Source organism: Desmodus rotundus, chromosome 9 (genome assembly GCF_022682495.2).
Source record: "Desmodus rotundus isolate HL8 chromosome 9, HLdesRot8A.1, whole genome shotgun sequence".
Taxonomy (NCBI): domain Eukaryota; kingdom Metazoa; phylum Chordata; class Mammalia; order Chiroptera; family Phyllostomidae; genus Desmodus; species Desmodus rotundus.
In genome coordinates this window covers 52,439,865-52,455,330 of record NC_071395.1, presented here as the reverse complement: position 1 = coordinate 52,455,330, position 15,466 = coordinate 52,439,865, and the positions used below count along the sequence as shown (strand labels likewise).

At 49.5% G+C, this 15,466-nt stretch overlaps 1 protein-coding gene across 3 annotated transcripts; it reads right to left on the bottom strand.

Moving 5' to 3' along the window:
- Positions 1 to 2,450: 2,450 nt before the first annotated feature.
- CHMP7 (charged multivesicular body protein 7) lies at positions 2,451 to 15,464 on the bottom strand. 3 transcript variants are annotated; one of them, XM_024560898.3, is made up of 10 exons: positions 14,976 to 15,464; positions 12,736 to 12,907; positions 7,011 to 7,196; positions 6,752 to 6,885; positions 5,684 to 5,732; positions 5,338 to 5,457; positions 4,957 to 5,055; positions 4,680 to 4,740; positions 4,100 to 4,279; positions 2,451 to 3,863 (listed from the first exon to the last, which is right to left on the bottom strand). In XM_024560898.3, the coding sequence occupies exons 1-10, from the start codon at positions 15,272 to 15,274 to the stop codon at positions 3,811 to 3,813; spliced, it is 1,353 nt and encodes a 450-aa protein (XP_024416666.1). In that variant the 5' UTR covers positions 15,275 to 15,464; the 3' UTR covers positions 2,451 to 3,810. The 3 variants fall into 3 exon arrangements, with proteins under 3 accessions (XP_024416666.1, XP_024416667.1, XP_071075336.1); XM_024560899.4 differs by having other exon boundaries at positions 15,146 to 15,358; XM_071219235.1 differs by lacking the exon at positions 4,680 to 4,740 and having other exon boundaries at positions 14,976 to 15,360.
- Positions 15,465 to 15,466: the final 2 nt, after the last annotated feature.

Sequence of the window (15,466 nt, the reverse complement as noted above, 5' to 3'; positions counted from 1 at the left end):
AAGGTTTATTGGGATGATCACCTAGTTATACAATGTCTAATCACTAGGGTGTACATCTGAAACTAATATAATATTGTATGACAACTGTAATTGAAAAATAAAAAATGATTTAAAAAAGGTGGGGGTGGACTGGGGTAACAGAATACAAAACTGGAAACCAACAAACGAAAGTTCTCCCACGAGCTCTGTGACCTTGGGCAAGTCACCTAGACTTCTGTGTCCTCCCCTGTAACACAGAGGCTTTTCCTGCACTTGCTGAGGCTCCTTGTGCTCTCATGTTTGGGTGTCTCTGAGCGCGTATGGTTTGTGTGCAGGCGGAGATAAGCAAACACGTTTTCCCCTAAAGAGTAGCTGCAACTTTAGTGAAAATCAAGTACTGGTGAGGAAACAGTAAAATACTTCAAAAGCGGGTTGCCGAGTCAGCCACAAACCACAGCCAAGCTTCGTGGGGGCCCCTGTGAGTCAGCAGTGCTGTCAGCCGCCTCGACCTTTGGAACAGATTTGGTGGTCTTCTCTTTCCCGATGGCCTTGATTACATTTTGTGCAGATTGAGCCAGAATATTTCGACCTCTTGGAGGAGGAGGGGGAGGGTCTGCCCAACCAGGGGACTCTGCCCTCTAGGCAGGCAGATCAGTGGTTGCAGTTTAACCCTTACCCTTGTCTCACAGCAGGATGTCTGACTCAGAGGCTACCCAGGGCCCAGGCCTGTGGCCAAGAGCCCCTTTTAGGGAGGCCCAGGAGGTTCTGAGGCCTTGCCCTTCCTCCCACCTCACCTAATGCACACTCTCCACTCTTCCCATCCCTGCTCTCTACTGCATCCCTGCCCCCGGCCAGCAGTGACTGGGGACTCTCCAGCCACCTTTCCAGGCCTGGCATTGCCGTGGCACTGCTCTGACTCTTCACGAGGCAGCAAGGATTCCAGAGAAGGAGGGAACATACAGGGGGACACTAAGGCAATCAGAACTTCTGGAGTCATTCGGTCCATCTGCTGCACTTGGCAGATGAGAGAAATGAGGGGCTGGGGTCTCCAAAGCCATATAATCAACCAGCAGGTGGCCGAGCTGAAGACTGGAACTGGGCTTCCTGATTCCCAGTTGGGACCAGCCCCCACCTGACTCATTACTTTATCTCCCTACTTGATTTCAGCAGAGTCCTGCATAGATATTTTAAGACTTGTAGATTGCTTCACAAGGTTTTGAATACCCAAGGAAATAGCCAAGGGAAATGACAGTTGGATACCACCTCTCAATGAGGATGGTGCTGGGCCCCCCAACTTGAAGTGTTTAATCTCTAAACGTTCTTAGCCATGTCTGTACCCCCACAAGATACTTGTTTCAAAAAGGCAGTGTCTGAACCTGGTCCCTCCAGGCCTGATCTCTATGTAAGAAAACTCTCCCATTCCCTCCATTCCTTCAAGAGGAGAATCCTGCCCTGGCCATTGTGGCTCAGTTGGTTGGAACATCATCCCAAACACCAAAAAGGTTGCAGGTTTGATTCCCAGTCTAGGTGCGTATTGGAGACAACCAACAGATTTTCTCATTGATGTTTCTCTTTCTCTCCTTTCCTCTCTCTTAAATCAGTAACATATTTGAAAAAGAGAGAAAATCCTGATTAAGACTCTGCCCCACTCCCCTCACAGGCATTACATGCTAAAAACACAGGCACCACCAGAGAGCAGCGACGCCTTATTCTCAACTGATGTCACGCAAACTCAACAACCTGTAGCACAGCAAAGAACCAGGCCAAGACATTTCAACAAGGTCCCCTCAGCAGCTATTATCAGCCAGGGAAAAGAGTAACACGAGACCAGGTAAGAGGCTCATCAAGTCCAGGCCCCTTGCTGTTGGTGGGGGAGAGGGCAGGATAGGGGTAGGAATGGTGGTGGGGGGTCATGCTCCCTACTTCCTGGAGCCTCTGTGAGAATCTGGCTTATCTTCAATCTTCTCTGAATTGCTTCTGCTCTAGGCTTGCTCCCAATGCCATTTCTTACTTGGTTCACCTACTGACTTACCTAGAGCTGTGACCTAGCACTGTGGCAGATCTAACCGGTTCCTAGCTCTGCACTCAGCCTCAAAGCCCATCCCTCCTCCCCACTGCTGGGGGTGGCAGCCATCAGGCCTGGAGCAAGCACTGAGTACATACTGGTGCCAGATTAAAATATGGCAGGATCCCAAGGTCAGAGGAAACTGGGTCATTTAAACAAACAGGCAAATGAAAAGTAAATGATGGCACAGTCCTATAACCAAGGAGGCCATTCAGAGGACACGGGGCCTCCCCCCAAACCATGTCAGTGTGAGAACCATCAGGGAGACTGGCCAGTTTTCCACGCAGCTCAGCACTTACACTGTGAAGCTGCTCAACATTCCCCCATGACCCCAAGTGAAAGCAAGTCGATGCTGGTGCCGGGGGCTGAGAGGCATGAAGGAACAAGAACCTTTATGCAACCTAAAGAAGGGATAAGGACAAGCACTTGGGCTTTTCTTTTAATTATTTACCAGATAAAAAAGAAAAAATAGTGATTGTTTCTCTTCACCCCCAACATTTCAGTTGACCCAGGTCCAGTGGGGGAAAAGTTTGTTGAAAGGACTCGAGCTCCTGGCCTGGAGCGAACGCCTCCCCTCTGCTCCACACCACCTCCAGCTGGAGGGCCAGGAATGGGCTCCAGGCAGGAGCACTTGCGCTCGGTGGCAGTGTGGCTGTCATCTTCTCTTCTCCCTGTTGCCACAGCATTCACTCTCCTGTCTGTCCCACTTCGCCATCCTCCCTCATCAAAGGAGGTAGGACGGCGGGGCTCGAGGACACAGGGACAGGTACAGAGTAGGACCGGGAGGCATGCAGCAGATCCGGCGGCAGACCCTGGTCTTCTGCGTCTATTGCACAGCCTGGCTTAGGTCGTCTGCCCTGAGCAGTGGGCACAGAGCAAAATGCTTCTGAAATTCAAACAAGGAGCCTGTTGTGTGCCTGGCTCAAGAAGGGGAGGTGTGTTGTTGTGTGGCTTCTTCAGATGATAGATATTGAAGTTAGGTTTAAGTTAATTCATGAAGGGGCAAGGCGGCGATTATGCCTGTTGAAAAGAGCATAGGGGTTTGGACACTTGGAGCCCTGCAGTCACCTGGGCTTTCCCACCCCCCAAGTTCAAAATTCCAAGAATAACCCTTTCTCCAGTCAGATCTTCTACCTCAGATGGAAGGGGCAGCAGCGACCACCAACCACATGAGTCCCCTCCAGATGTCATGCTTCTGAGCCACACTCAGGGTGGCTCTGAACACCTGGAGAATCTGACAAATGACCCAGAGAAAAACCTTTTACACTGTCTGTTTCTGCATAAAGTGGTAGCTGTTGATTCTCATTCTTCACACCACCAATGGAAGTGGAGTGGGACTGGAACAAGCTTTTTACCTGGCCTTAGAGACAGAGCACATCCCTCTAGGAAACTGGGGTGGGGGAAGAGGACTGATTTTGATTTAGCAAAGCTGCAGCTCTTTCACCTCCACTGGCTGGAAGAAAGCTGGTGGGTGAAGACAACCCTCAGTGAGCCAACGGCAAGAACTGCGGGCTAGGGGAGGCGACAGGTGACACAGAGAACTGTGTAAGTTGTGGCACTATGAAGATGGGAAATCTGGAGCAGGCTTGCAGAAGCTGTGTCTGTCCCGTAGTAAGTGGTGGCATCCAGGTAAATCAGAGTGGCTCTCCTTCCTCCTCTTCTCAACAAATTCGGAAGAGTGCCTCCTTCAAACAACTATGTACACACATACAAGCCTGGTCTCTCTTTTAGATGAGGGTCCTTCACTTGAGGGTCCTACAATGGCTTTAGAGAGTCGGTTCCAATTGCCTTTTTGGAGATTTACTGCTTGGGACCAAACCTGCAAGGAGAAAAAATGATGAACACGATACCAGGCAGATCTTAAAGATGGAAGCATCCCAGTGTTGAAGGCACTGAACCTTACTATAAATAAGGAGCCACAGCTCCCTTCCCAGGCTCTGAGACCCTGGCAAATTAAGTACCTGGTCTGGGACTCATCAACCCTGTGTGGCTCCTTTCAGCCAGAGGGCCCCATGGCTACCCGCAACCAGCAACCCTGGGAATACAGCTCCGTACCTCCCTCTGATAAGGACAATTTCTCAAGTTCAGCTTCAAGCTCCGCGTCCGAGATCCTAGGGATAGGCACACTGTTGGTATAAAACTTCTCTTGGGGGTGGTCAGGCCGATCCAAAGGTTCTTTGGTGGTATCCTGAAGAAGGATGTCCAATTCCTTCTCCAGTTCCTCGCTGTCAAAATCTGGAAAGAAAGGGCAATGTGACAACACAGAAAGCCTGCGGAAGAAATGCATTTATGGGCCAAAGATGGAGGATAGCAAAACTCAGCTCAGTTTAAAAAATCATGTGACTTGGAAGGCAGAGGGCACCTCAGGCACACACTCTTTTTCAGGCATGGAGCTAAGTTGCTAAGAAGGTATATTTTGCTAACTCCACAGGACTGACCCGGCTTCCTCTTGTCCTTAAAGAGGCATCTTCCAGTCAGAAGGCTAGTCAGTAAGGAACACTGGAGCACGGAGGGAGGAAATGACAACTCCTTCCCAACAGTCCTGAGGGTAAGCCCCAGGGAGAGACTGATCACAGCACAAGGAAGTGAGGTCCTCTTAGGAAGGAAGGAAGGGTGAGCCACCTTGTCCACTCACCTAAGCCATTGGTTATCCCACCAGCCAGAGTCTGAGAAACTTCGTCCTGGGTGTCACACAGCTGTAAGGGAAAGCAGAGGCCTTGAACTCTGAGTAATGTCTCCATGGCCCTGTCTTTGCGTCTCAGTGTTATACAGTAATGTTACCTCATCTGAGAATCAAAGGCAGCTTCCTCAAGTTCACAAGGTAGAGTCCAGTTTGTGAAAAAAGGAAGTGCAACAGTCCCACCTGTCCCCAGTAACTTCCTCTGGAGTCTCCCTCCCTGCCCTTCCCGTACCTCTTGGATCTGATCCACGAGGCTCTCTGCCTTCTCCACTGTGACATCCTTCATGGAGAGTTTGAGGGCTCCTACCCCGGCCTGATAGGCATTGAAAACCTAAAGAGAAGGCAGTTATCAGTGCAAATGACGAACACCAGCCAAACACACACAATATTGTTTCATCTCCAAAAGACAGCTTTGGGATTTTTTGTTTTGTTTTGTTTTTAGCTATCCATGCTCAATTCACTCCATGTCCACTGGGGCCCAAGCTTCCCAACACAAGAGGCTCAGGCAAACATATCCCAGGCCTCGTCCAAGCAGCAGAGCCACAGTGGAGGGGATGATGAGCAGTGGGTGCAGACAGACCAGACAAGTACTGAGCGGAGGGGCGGGGGCTACCATCTGATCTGTCTGCGAGGCGTAGATCCGGTCCAGGATGCCTTGAACAGTGTCCAGTTTGGCATGCAGGGCCTCGATGCGCTTCTCTGTCCGTTGTTTGGCCTTGAGAGACCTCAGTGCCTAGGGTGGCATGGAGACTTGGTCAGGGTCACAGTGGACAAAACAAAGGGCCAGAGGAAGACAGCTACTCCCAGATGCTACGGCCATGCCAAGCCTCCCTCTGTGGTGCCTGGGCCACCTGCGGACTGTTCCCCTCGAGCCCCAATTTCCTCTCTGAACTGCTGGGGCACCTGTCACTGCCAGCCCAGCACGCAGGCACACAGCTAGAGGGGAAGAAAGAACTCACCAGCTGCTTCTTTCCTGCTCGGCATGCCCGGCGGGCTTCTTCTTTACACCTAATGAGACAAAGGGACAGATCGGGACAGCAGCGCCATCAGACAGGGGGGCAGGGTCCTGAAAAGTCCCCAAGCGTAGCACTAGGTATAGTACCTCCAGACCTGAAGATCAAGTCCATCCTACCCAATGGCCAGAAAAATGATGCCCGACAGCCACTGCCAACCTCTGGCAGCAAGCCGAGATATAAGCTCTCCCCCCACAGGGAGAGAGAGCCTGCTAACAAGGCACCTGAAAAACAGATTCCCATTTTGGGAGCCAGGAGATCAGAAATCCATTTCTAACACCAACAATAACTTTGGAGACATTGCTTGGGTTTCTCCCACTGTACGATGCGGTGAACAAGTACATCTTAATCTAGCCCTGACTGGTGTGGTTCAGTGGGCTGGGCACTGTCCCATAAACGAAAAGGTCTCTGGTTCAATTTCTGGTCCGGGCACAGGCCTGGGCTGTGGGCCAGGTCCCCAGTCGGGGGCATGTGAGAGGCAACTAAGTGATGTTTCTCTCGCACATCAATGTTTCTCCTTCCCTTCCCCTCTCTAAAAATAAATAAAATCTAAGGAATAAAAATAAGAATAAGTATATCTTAATCCAGTGCCTATCTACCCTCCTCTGTGGAGAAGTATTCATGTGCCCTTGGCCGGGATGCCTCGCATGGTCACCCACAGGGAAGAGCAGGAGTCCCTCAGAGGCCTCCCAAGGGCAGAGACTTGCTGTGTTCACTACTGTATCCCCCGGTCCCCAAGACAAGGCCTGGCTCAATCAGTAATGGTGAAGTGGACACTGGTGTGGGAGAGCATAAACCTAGTGTTAGCGGTCATAATAATCAAAGATCACTTTTTTCCCTTGTGATATTCTATGCTTTCCATGACAGCTGTACTGAGCAGCGAGTAGTTTTGTAATCAGTAAAACAAACGAACAAATGCCTTTTTTTAAAAAAAGAGCCTACAGATGCCAATGCTTCGCCAGCTCTGAGGGTCAGCAGGGTCGGGGTGGGGGTGCTTGGCTCAGGGGTAGTTACCTCTCTGCTTCCTGGGATAAGGACTCCACTTTGCGTGAGAGCAGCCGTTCACTCTGCATCAGCTGGTACACCCCAACGTCGACATCGTTGACAGGAGAGACCTTGGCATGCGGCCCCCGGGCAAACTTTACAATCTGAGGGACAGGGACAAATTACTGCTGCCCCTGCCACAAAGGCTGAGACACCCCCGGGCAGGAGCGCTGGTGCGCACGGCAGCATGTACTCAGAAAGTCATCGAGGAGACAGCTGAACTGCGTACCTTTTCCCCATTCTGCTCAAGGACTGTCACTCTCTTCTCTTTCTGCAGCTGCAGCAACACCAAGTAGAAGGTCCTCTCGTCGGGACAGGAACTGGCACAGAGGGTGCTCAGCTCCGACAGGGCCACCACAGGGTGTGAGGAGAGAGGGGAGTTCTGATACAGACGATACACCTCCTCAGCCTTCTCCTGCAGCAAAGGCAAAACAGGCTCACAGGCCCTGACCACCACCCCGGAACCCAGCGAGCCCGACCCCTGCTTCCAAACGACAATCATGCAGTGCAAGAACAGGGGCGCCAACCCAGCCTCCCTCAAGTGGCAGCTTTGGAAAAGAAAAAAGGATCTGTGTTTTTTAAACGCTGGAGGAGAGTTTACTGAATGTGGATGAAATGAGGTCCCTGATGTACTGGGAGCCAGCTGTACTTGCACTTCCATCTGGGACTTTGTGTTTAGGCGTCTCCCTGGCCGGCGGTTTCACAAGGGAAGGAGGAGGCGTGTGGTGGGCTGGAACGGCTGCGGATGAGAGCTGAGGCTGGTTTTCAGCCCAGCCGGGGCAGCCCCGAACCAGCCCGTCTCACTGGTCCTCAGCTCCCTCTCCCGAACTGCAGGCATCTACCTTCCCTGCCAGTCCATTTTTATGCCAACTTCCCTGCTCTGTCCACATCCATGCCAACTGACAGTGCTGCAAACAAGAACACCACTGTCCTCAAGAGAGAAGTATGGGGCAAACAGGTGGGGTAGGGTTTTTGTGAGACGTCTAAGAAATAAAGATTCCAAGAAACAATGTCACTGTGTTCCTCCTATGTGCAAATTAGCCGCTGTCTTCGGCGAATCGGAAACACTTACTGAGGTATGCACAGAACACTGAAGACATAGAGAAGGAATATCCAGGAGTTCAGAGGCTGTTTGGAAACAAATGGCTGTTGAGCAGAATTCTGAAGGGCAGTGAATTTGTGGGTGAGGCAGGTGGAAGGGTGTCTTGGGCAGAAGGGTGATCAAGAGAAATGGCACAGAGTGTGGGTCAGCACGGTGTCTGCAGGTCAGACAGAAGGGGAAGAGGAAAGCATTTCCCTCTGGTACAAGGTGCAGTATCTCCCATGCTGTCCTTCATTTGGCTGCTGGCAGGGAGGCACTGAAGGGAAATCACGCAGTTAGATTAAAAGAGGTCTAGCTGACAACTGGGAAAGGTTGGATTGTACGAGTGAGGCTTCGATGCAGGGAGACCATTTAGACTAGAGGATTTGAGGGACTGCACTGGGCGATGGTAACAGGGCAGAGAAGGGACGGATTCAAACAGCACACAGAAGATAAGGCTGGCGGTCCATGGTAACTGGGTCTGGTGTCTTGCATGACTCCTGGGATCTGGTTTGAGTGACTGGGTAGATGTGATGCTATTGGTTAACAGCAAGAATCCAGGAGGAAAACCACATTTTAAACGAAAGACGAAACACCCTGTGTTGGACATGTTGGTGTGGGATGCTTGGGGTGCATCCGAGAAGATCCATACAGCAGACAACTGGATATACAGTCTGGAGCTCCAGGAGACACCAGGACAGGAGATAGAAGGCAATGAAATCACAAGGAAATTCAGAGAGCAACCAATAAGCCAAAGGGAGACCAACATTTAAGAGATGAAGGAGCTCACAAAGAAGATCCAAAAACACCGCTCAGGGAGAACCAAGGAGAACCAACAAAGTCAAGGAAACGGAAAATTGTAAAGATTGTCAAAGGCAGCAGAAGAGTCTGATAAGGTACAGCCTAAAGTTTTCCTTAGATTTGACTGTCCATCCGATAACAACACTTACTATACAGCGACTGCAGAGGGAACAGGATGGCATCCACACACAAACAGATTAATGGATACAACATTAACAAGTGATATTATAAACAACTGGCTATTCATTCGGAAGAAAACACATTTTTCCTTTCTACATATACAAAAATGAATACCAAATTATTGACATTTAAATTTGAGAAAAGTGTAAAATAATTTGAAGAAACTTTTAAAAAATCTGGTTAAACTTAAAGAGGATACCTTCCTAAGCAAGACAAGAAATTTAGTAGCCATAAATGAAAACTGGAGACATCTGACTGTGGAAATAGGAAACTTCTATACAGTGAAAGACTTCATAAATAGAAAGTGAAAAGCAAACAAGAGACTGGGAAACAGTATTTACATCCCTAACCCTAAACACACACACACACACACACACACACACACGTGTAAATATGTATTACACAGAGAACTCCTACAAATTAATGTAAAAGATAAATAATCCAATATAAAACAGGACATAAATAGGCAATTCACAGAAGGGGATATGCAAATGGCCAGTAGATAGTAGAAAAGACGCTCGGGTCTTCTGATCTGATGTATCATTTTCGCTCATCAAGCCGGCAAATTTTGAAAGACTCGCGTTACCCAGTGCTGACGAGGGTGTGGGGCGGCTGGACACTTTAATGTAGTCTTGATGAAAGTGCAAATCAGTACAAACTTTTGAAAAGTAATTTGGCAATTTTTGTTAAAATATAAAGTGTGCATATGCATTTCTAGAAATGAATTCCAGAAAAATAAAAGCAGAAGTACATAGATGTACGAACAAGGGTGTCAGGTAAGTATTTTTTGTAATAGAGAAATTGGAATGACTTAACTGTCCATCCATGTGGCAGCTGCTACATAAACTGTGGTGTATCAGGCAGCCACCCCGAAGAACGAGGACGATCTGTACTGTGTAGGGACCGGGGCAGATGCTCAGGATATATCGAGTGAAAAGAACACAAAGCAGTTTGCAGACCAATAGGTAAAATAAGACTCCATTTCTAGAAAAGAAATGGTACATGTATATACACATACATGAATATATATGTATATTCATTTATTTATCCCATAAATTTTATTGACTCTGTTCTCAGGGTCCCAGCTCCCAGGAAGTTCTCCTTCTGGTAGAAGAGACAGATAATAAATAAACAAGTAAAATAAAATAAATAAATAAATAACATTTTCAGCAAGTACTGAATGCTAACAAGGAAATAAAACGGAAAGGAATATAACAGTGTGAGACACAGTCAATAAGAAAAGATATGTCTGTGAACACACACACACACACACACACACACACACACACACACACACACGAAGGGAACGTACTGAGAGGGAAATGGGGTGGACAGAAAGGAAACTTTCATTTCTTTGTATAATTTTTTAAAATAGCAAAATCTATGGGCAATTTTACCTTTTTTGTACATTTTTCAAGTAAGAAGTTACTGGCTGCTTTCTATGTCTATGATGAGAACATCAACTGGCCTCAGAAAGAGGTTTTCTTTGCTTTATAAAATATGCAGGTAAGACCCTTCAGTTTCAAGGAGGCAAACGAGCCTCCATCCCAGGAGAAAAACCACGAAGTCACCAAATATTAGAAAGCAGATGTCACTGAATGAGACCGCGTTTTACACGTTCTGTCTAGTGACGTAGACGGGGCGCAGATGTCACAGTACCATGCGCCTACAGAGCTGGAAGACTTATTTTCCTACCTAACCAGGATCAGATCACAGTGCTACCAAATATCACCGCTGGTTTTCGAAGACCTACGTAATTCCACTCCCACCCCATCTCTGCCTTTGCTCTCAAAGGACTGAATCCAAAACCACATCCATGGGGATAAATGGACCGTTGTCCCTTTGCTCCAGTAGGAGAACATGGGAGGTTAAACTGCACAGGGGAATGGGGCTTGGCCCAGCACCACCCAAACCATTCTGCAGTTTCTGCGGGGCCTTGGCTTAGCCCTGGAGGTCAGGGCACACCGGGTGGCAGGATAACCATGAGGTGGGGGTGGAGTGGAGAGGGGGAGAGGCGTTCCCCTGAAGAAAGACGTGTGCTGCTCAGTCAAAACCCTGGGGGACTGGAAGAGGTGGTAGATTTTGGAGACCTCCTTCTCAGTCTGAGGCAGGGAGGGCTGGGGGGTCTGTAGAGGTGAGGAGACACTGGAGCTTCTCTTGGGGTTGGGGATTGGGCATTCTGAGCTGGCTCCAGCTATGTGGAAGCCTCTGGGGCTATGCAAGGACCCTTATGTTGGGTTTAGTCTGGGAGTTTCGAAAATAACTACTGCCTGCCGTATACTTCTGCTAACAGGTGTTCAGTCAACTTTGTACATTCTCTCCCCCGCCCCTCTCTCACTAAGGTTACTATAATGTCATCCACGGCAGCTTCGGTGGAGTGCTGGGGCTGAAACAGGTGTGCACTGCATCAAAGAGAGCGTGCGAGGTGAGGAAGTATTGACGACAAAAGCTTTGACGGGCAGGAGAAAGAGCAGAGCTAGGCAGGGGCCCAGGCCCCACACAGGAGTCGAGTGGGTGTGGAGGCTGACGAAGGTGAGCACAAAGAGGGAGAAGGAATATACAGAACAGGAGGCTAATTACGGGACGGGGGCAAGCAGCGTAGGGACAGACTCAGGAGCACATGTGGAAGAGAGGAGGGACACTTCATCCTGAGCTCTGGCCAGGAAGAAGGGCTCAGGGAGGTTAAACTGGAGGAAGACAGAACCCTGAAAATACTAACTCAGGAAATTCTACCTTCTCCATGAAGTGTCTGCAGAGATTAGAGCGGGCAGAGAATGGAAGGAGGGTGTGAAGGGCTGGGAGAGGACAAGAAAACCAGGCTGTGGGTGGCTCTGAGGGCCCTCCTAAAGCTTGGGGCTGTGAAAGCGGACCCGGTTTTGGTGATAGGGTGACTTTCTCTTGCAGGGATGGAGGAGACTGTGGGGTTGACTGAAGGTGGTGGATTTGCTGGAGTCTCTGGCGTGGACCAGGAGAGCTGCAAAGGAGCTGAGAGTACTGAGGAGGGAAGCAGTCAGGCATCAGCTGCACACTCAAGGCTGGCAGGACAGGCAGGCCCGGGGGGAGCTTACTGACCAGGACTGTGGGAAGGGACCAAGAGCCTGGAGGCCTCTTTGATGGAAGTGAGACCATTAGTAAGCTGGAATGGGAAAGGGTTATAACCAGAGAGGAGAAAATATGAAGTAGTTTGTTGATTTAGGGGAAGGCAAAGCCGAAAGTCACAAGGTCCTCAGGAATCCTGAGAAATTCTTGTCAGTAAATTACAGAAGGCAAAGCATTTTCTAAGCATTTAGCTTTTCATGAATCCCTACAAATACAGAAAATAACCAACTGCATGTTACTGACAATTCTTAGATAGAGGCTCACCCTTGACATACATTGGGATGGATGGCCAAGAAGTTCATTTGTTTTTTCCATAAGATGCTTTAGTAGCACTTAGTTGTCTTTTAACTTCATTCAGAACAACTCTGTTAGACTGTATTGTGACAGCTGTCATATCAGCGTGTATTCATGCTGGAGACTTCTCGCTGGATGATGCTCCACAATAGGGCAGACCAGTTAAAGTTTATAGCAATCGAAACATTGAGAACAATCAACGTTCTATACACAGGAGATAGCTGTCATCCTCAAAATATCCAAATCAATAAAGTTGTTGGTGAAAATAAAAAATGTTTCATTTTATGGAAAAAAGCACATGAACTTTTTGGCCAACCTACAGACGTCCAACTGACATCTAAATGATGCTACAAGGTACAGAATAAGGGAAGTGAAGTAAACAATTATCACCCGTCACCAAGTAAAAAGATACATTCTCTCTAATGATACTTACGAGGGATGTGGAAGGACCTGTCATCACACCAAGTGACACCCAGACCTCTCCTTTCCCAGTACCCACCTTCAGCAGCTCCACAGCCACTAGCACCTCCTCGGCAGGAACCTTATTGTCCCCTAGCATGTTGGAAAGAGTCCACTTGAGGGGCTTCAGCAGGAAGACTCCAACCCCCCAGGAGATCCAGCTGCTGTCTACACTGGCCATGAAGTCGGACTCCCGCTGCAGCTCCCCTCGACTGCAAAGAAAGGGCATACAGTAGGCATCATGCAATGTCCCATTCCAGCCCTCACATCCCCCTCCCCCCAAGAGGAATCTGATCATCATCAACACCATTTACTAGGCGGCTACTCTGTGCCAGCTACGATGAGCAGCTATCCCATTTACGCTCCACCTCAAAGCCTCACAAGTCCGCAAGCCAGATGGTGTCATCGGCATTTTTGCTCGTGAGAAAACTGAGGGGCTGAGAAGGTGAAAGAGGCCAAATCTAAACTGTAATTTAGGTCCAAAACACAAGCTCTCCACTAAGACTGCAGAGGCACAGGAGGACGAAGGGCGTTTGATGAGACTTTCACAAATGGAGCTCAAAAATGATAAAATGAAAGTAACAATAATGGATCACTGTGAAATGCAAGACGTAAGGAAGAATACAAAGAATTCAGAGAAAGGGTTTTCTGCTCTGCCCAAGCTACGGTGGAGAGAAGACATAAGCATGTCCTGACACTGGTAGTAGCAGTGACGTTCACTGAATGCTTACCATGGGCTGGTCACTTTGTTAAGGGCTATGCAAGGAATATCTCTTGAAATCCTCCAATAAATCTAGGTTCAACAATCACCACCACTTTATAACTGGTCAAACTGAGGCTTAAAGAGGGTACATAATTTGTCCACGGTAACAGAATTTATCCATGGTCACATAATTTAGCAAGTGACAGAAGTAGGTTTTGAGCCCAGGTCATTTGGCCCTCAAGCAAAGCTGTTAACTACTAAGCTCTGCTGCTTCCAAGCAGCACAACTTCCTCCAAAATTCTCCAGGTGCCAGATGCCGCCAAACGCCAGGACGCGTCAGCACAGCGCCAGCGGCCAGGAAAGGAGAGACTGAGGTATGAAAGGCCTCTGGATCAGAAATGGTAGAGGATGGCCCTGCTGCAATTAGGAAGCCCAGACTGTTCTTGTCCCTAACTGAATTCCTCAGCTACCCTCTCCCCTGCAGCCCACTTCAGGCACGAACTAAAACTTTGTCCACGTTACACTTGCTCAGAAAAGAGAAGTTTCAGAAACAGCTTGTCCCATCAATATCAGTCAGTGGAGAGGAATAGGGGGAAGGGAGACTTTCTGATCAGGAAGACAAGGAAGCTGAAAGCAACATTTCAAACTTGACTTTCTTCTTCCTTCACCGAGGGAGGCAGGCACTGGGCTGGCTAGACTGCTCTGGGTATGACCTATACAATGTGAAGTGCGACTGACTTAGAAGATCAGCGTCAGTCCTGGCATCAACTCTAGCTGGCTGTGTGACCCCAAGGAAGTCGTGTGGTCTCTCTGAGGCTGTTTCTTCTTCTGTCTGCTGAAGATAATGATGTCATCTAGTCCACGGGACTGCTGAGGGGGTCAGATGAAATAGACGGGGTATGCAAAGGATCTGCACAGTGTGAAGTGCTATACATCCATCAGACATCCCCGCTACTGCCTCAGGTATCCGAAAACACCGCACCTGTTGCACAGGTAGCACCTACAGGACCTTCTCAGAGCACCAAGACAGTCAGTAAAGTCCTCGCCATCCGTCATGTACTCTGCTCCAAAGAGCCTGTGCCAAGGACAAGACAGGCCACATACATGACCTGTGCTATGTATGGGCTGTCGGCAAGATCCCTACAACTTGACCTACTGCTCCCTTCTTAATTCAAGAAATCTTACCCTACAGACCTTCTGGGGTAATTAAAATTTGGAAGGCCCTGGAAAATAACTCCATAATGGGATTCCAGTCCTGACAAATCATTGTCATCTCTTCCAGGGTGGCTTCTCCTCTGACTGGATATCATCTAATCGGACTATCTCCATACCCTGTTAATATCTCCCCCTCTCCTCTGACTGGATATCATCTAATCGGACTATCTCCATACCCTGTCAATATCTCCCCCCAAACACTCCAACCCCTGCCTCCTTCTCGTCTTCCTCTGTCTTCGTCTGCTGAGCAAACACAGGCTGCTGTGAGCTAACCCGGGCTGGGCGCGGTGCAGGGACAGAGAACCAGCCGGCTCCTCGACCTCAGGGAGCCGCCCCCACCCCAGGCCCGGGCCCGCCCTCACCGCAGCAGGTCCTGCAGCACCGTGGCCAGCCCCAGCGGGACGCTGCCCTTGCGCTGAAAGGCCTCCTGCAAGTCCCGCAGACGCAGGCGCACCACCCCCTGGCGGCGGCTGTGGCTCAGCACCAACGGCGCCCAGAAGCCCATCTTGCTGTCCCAGTCGGTGCTGTTCACCTCGCGACTCCTTTTGAAGGCGGAGAACAGGAAGGACATGCGCTCCTCATCCTCCTCCCACTCGGGGGGCAGTAGGCCCGCCGGGTCTCCCCCGGCCGGGACTTCGGCCTCCCGCTCCGGGGACCACATCGGAACCCCAGCCCGGCCAAGGCGCCGAACACAAGCCTGGCCTGGCCCCTTCTGCCCTGGTTCCCTCCCGGCTTCCGTCTTTGACCACCGCCTCCTCTGTCTTTACGTCACCGCCTCCCCAGCGTGAAATAAGTCTCGCACTTCGTCACAACGCATGCGTCGCCCTGCCTCTCTGCGCCAGGAGGCGGAATG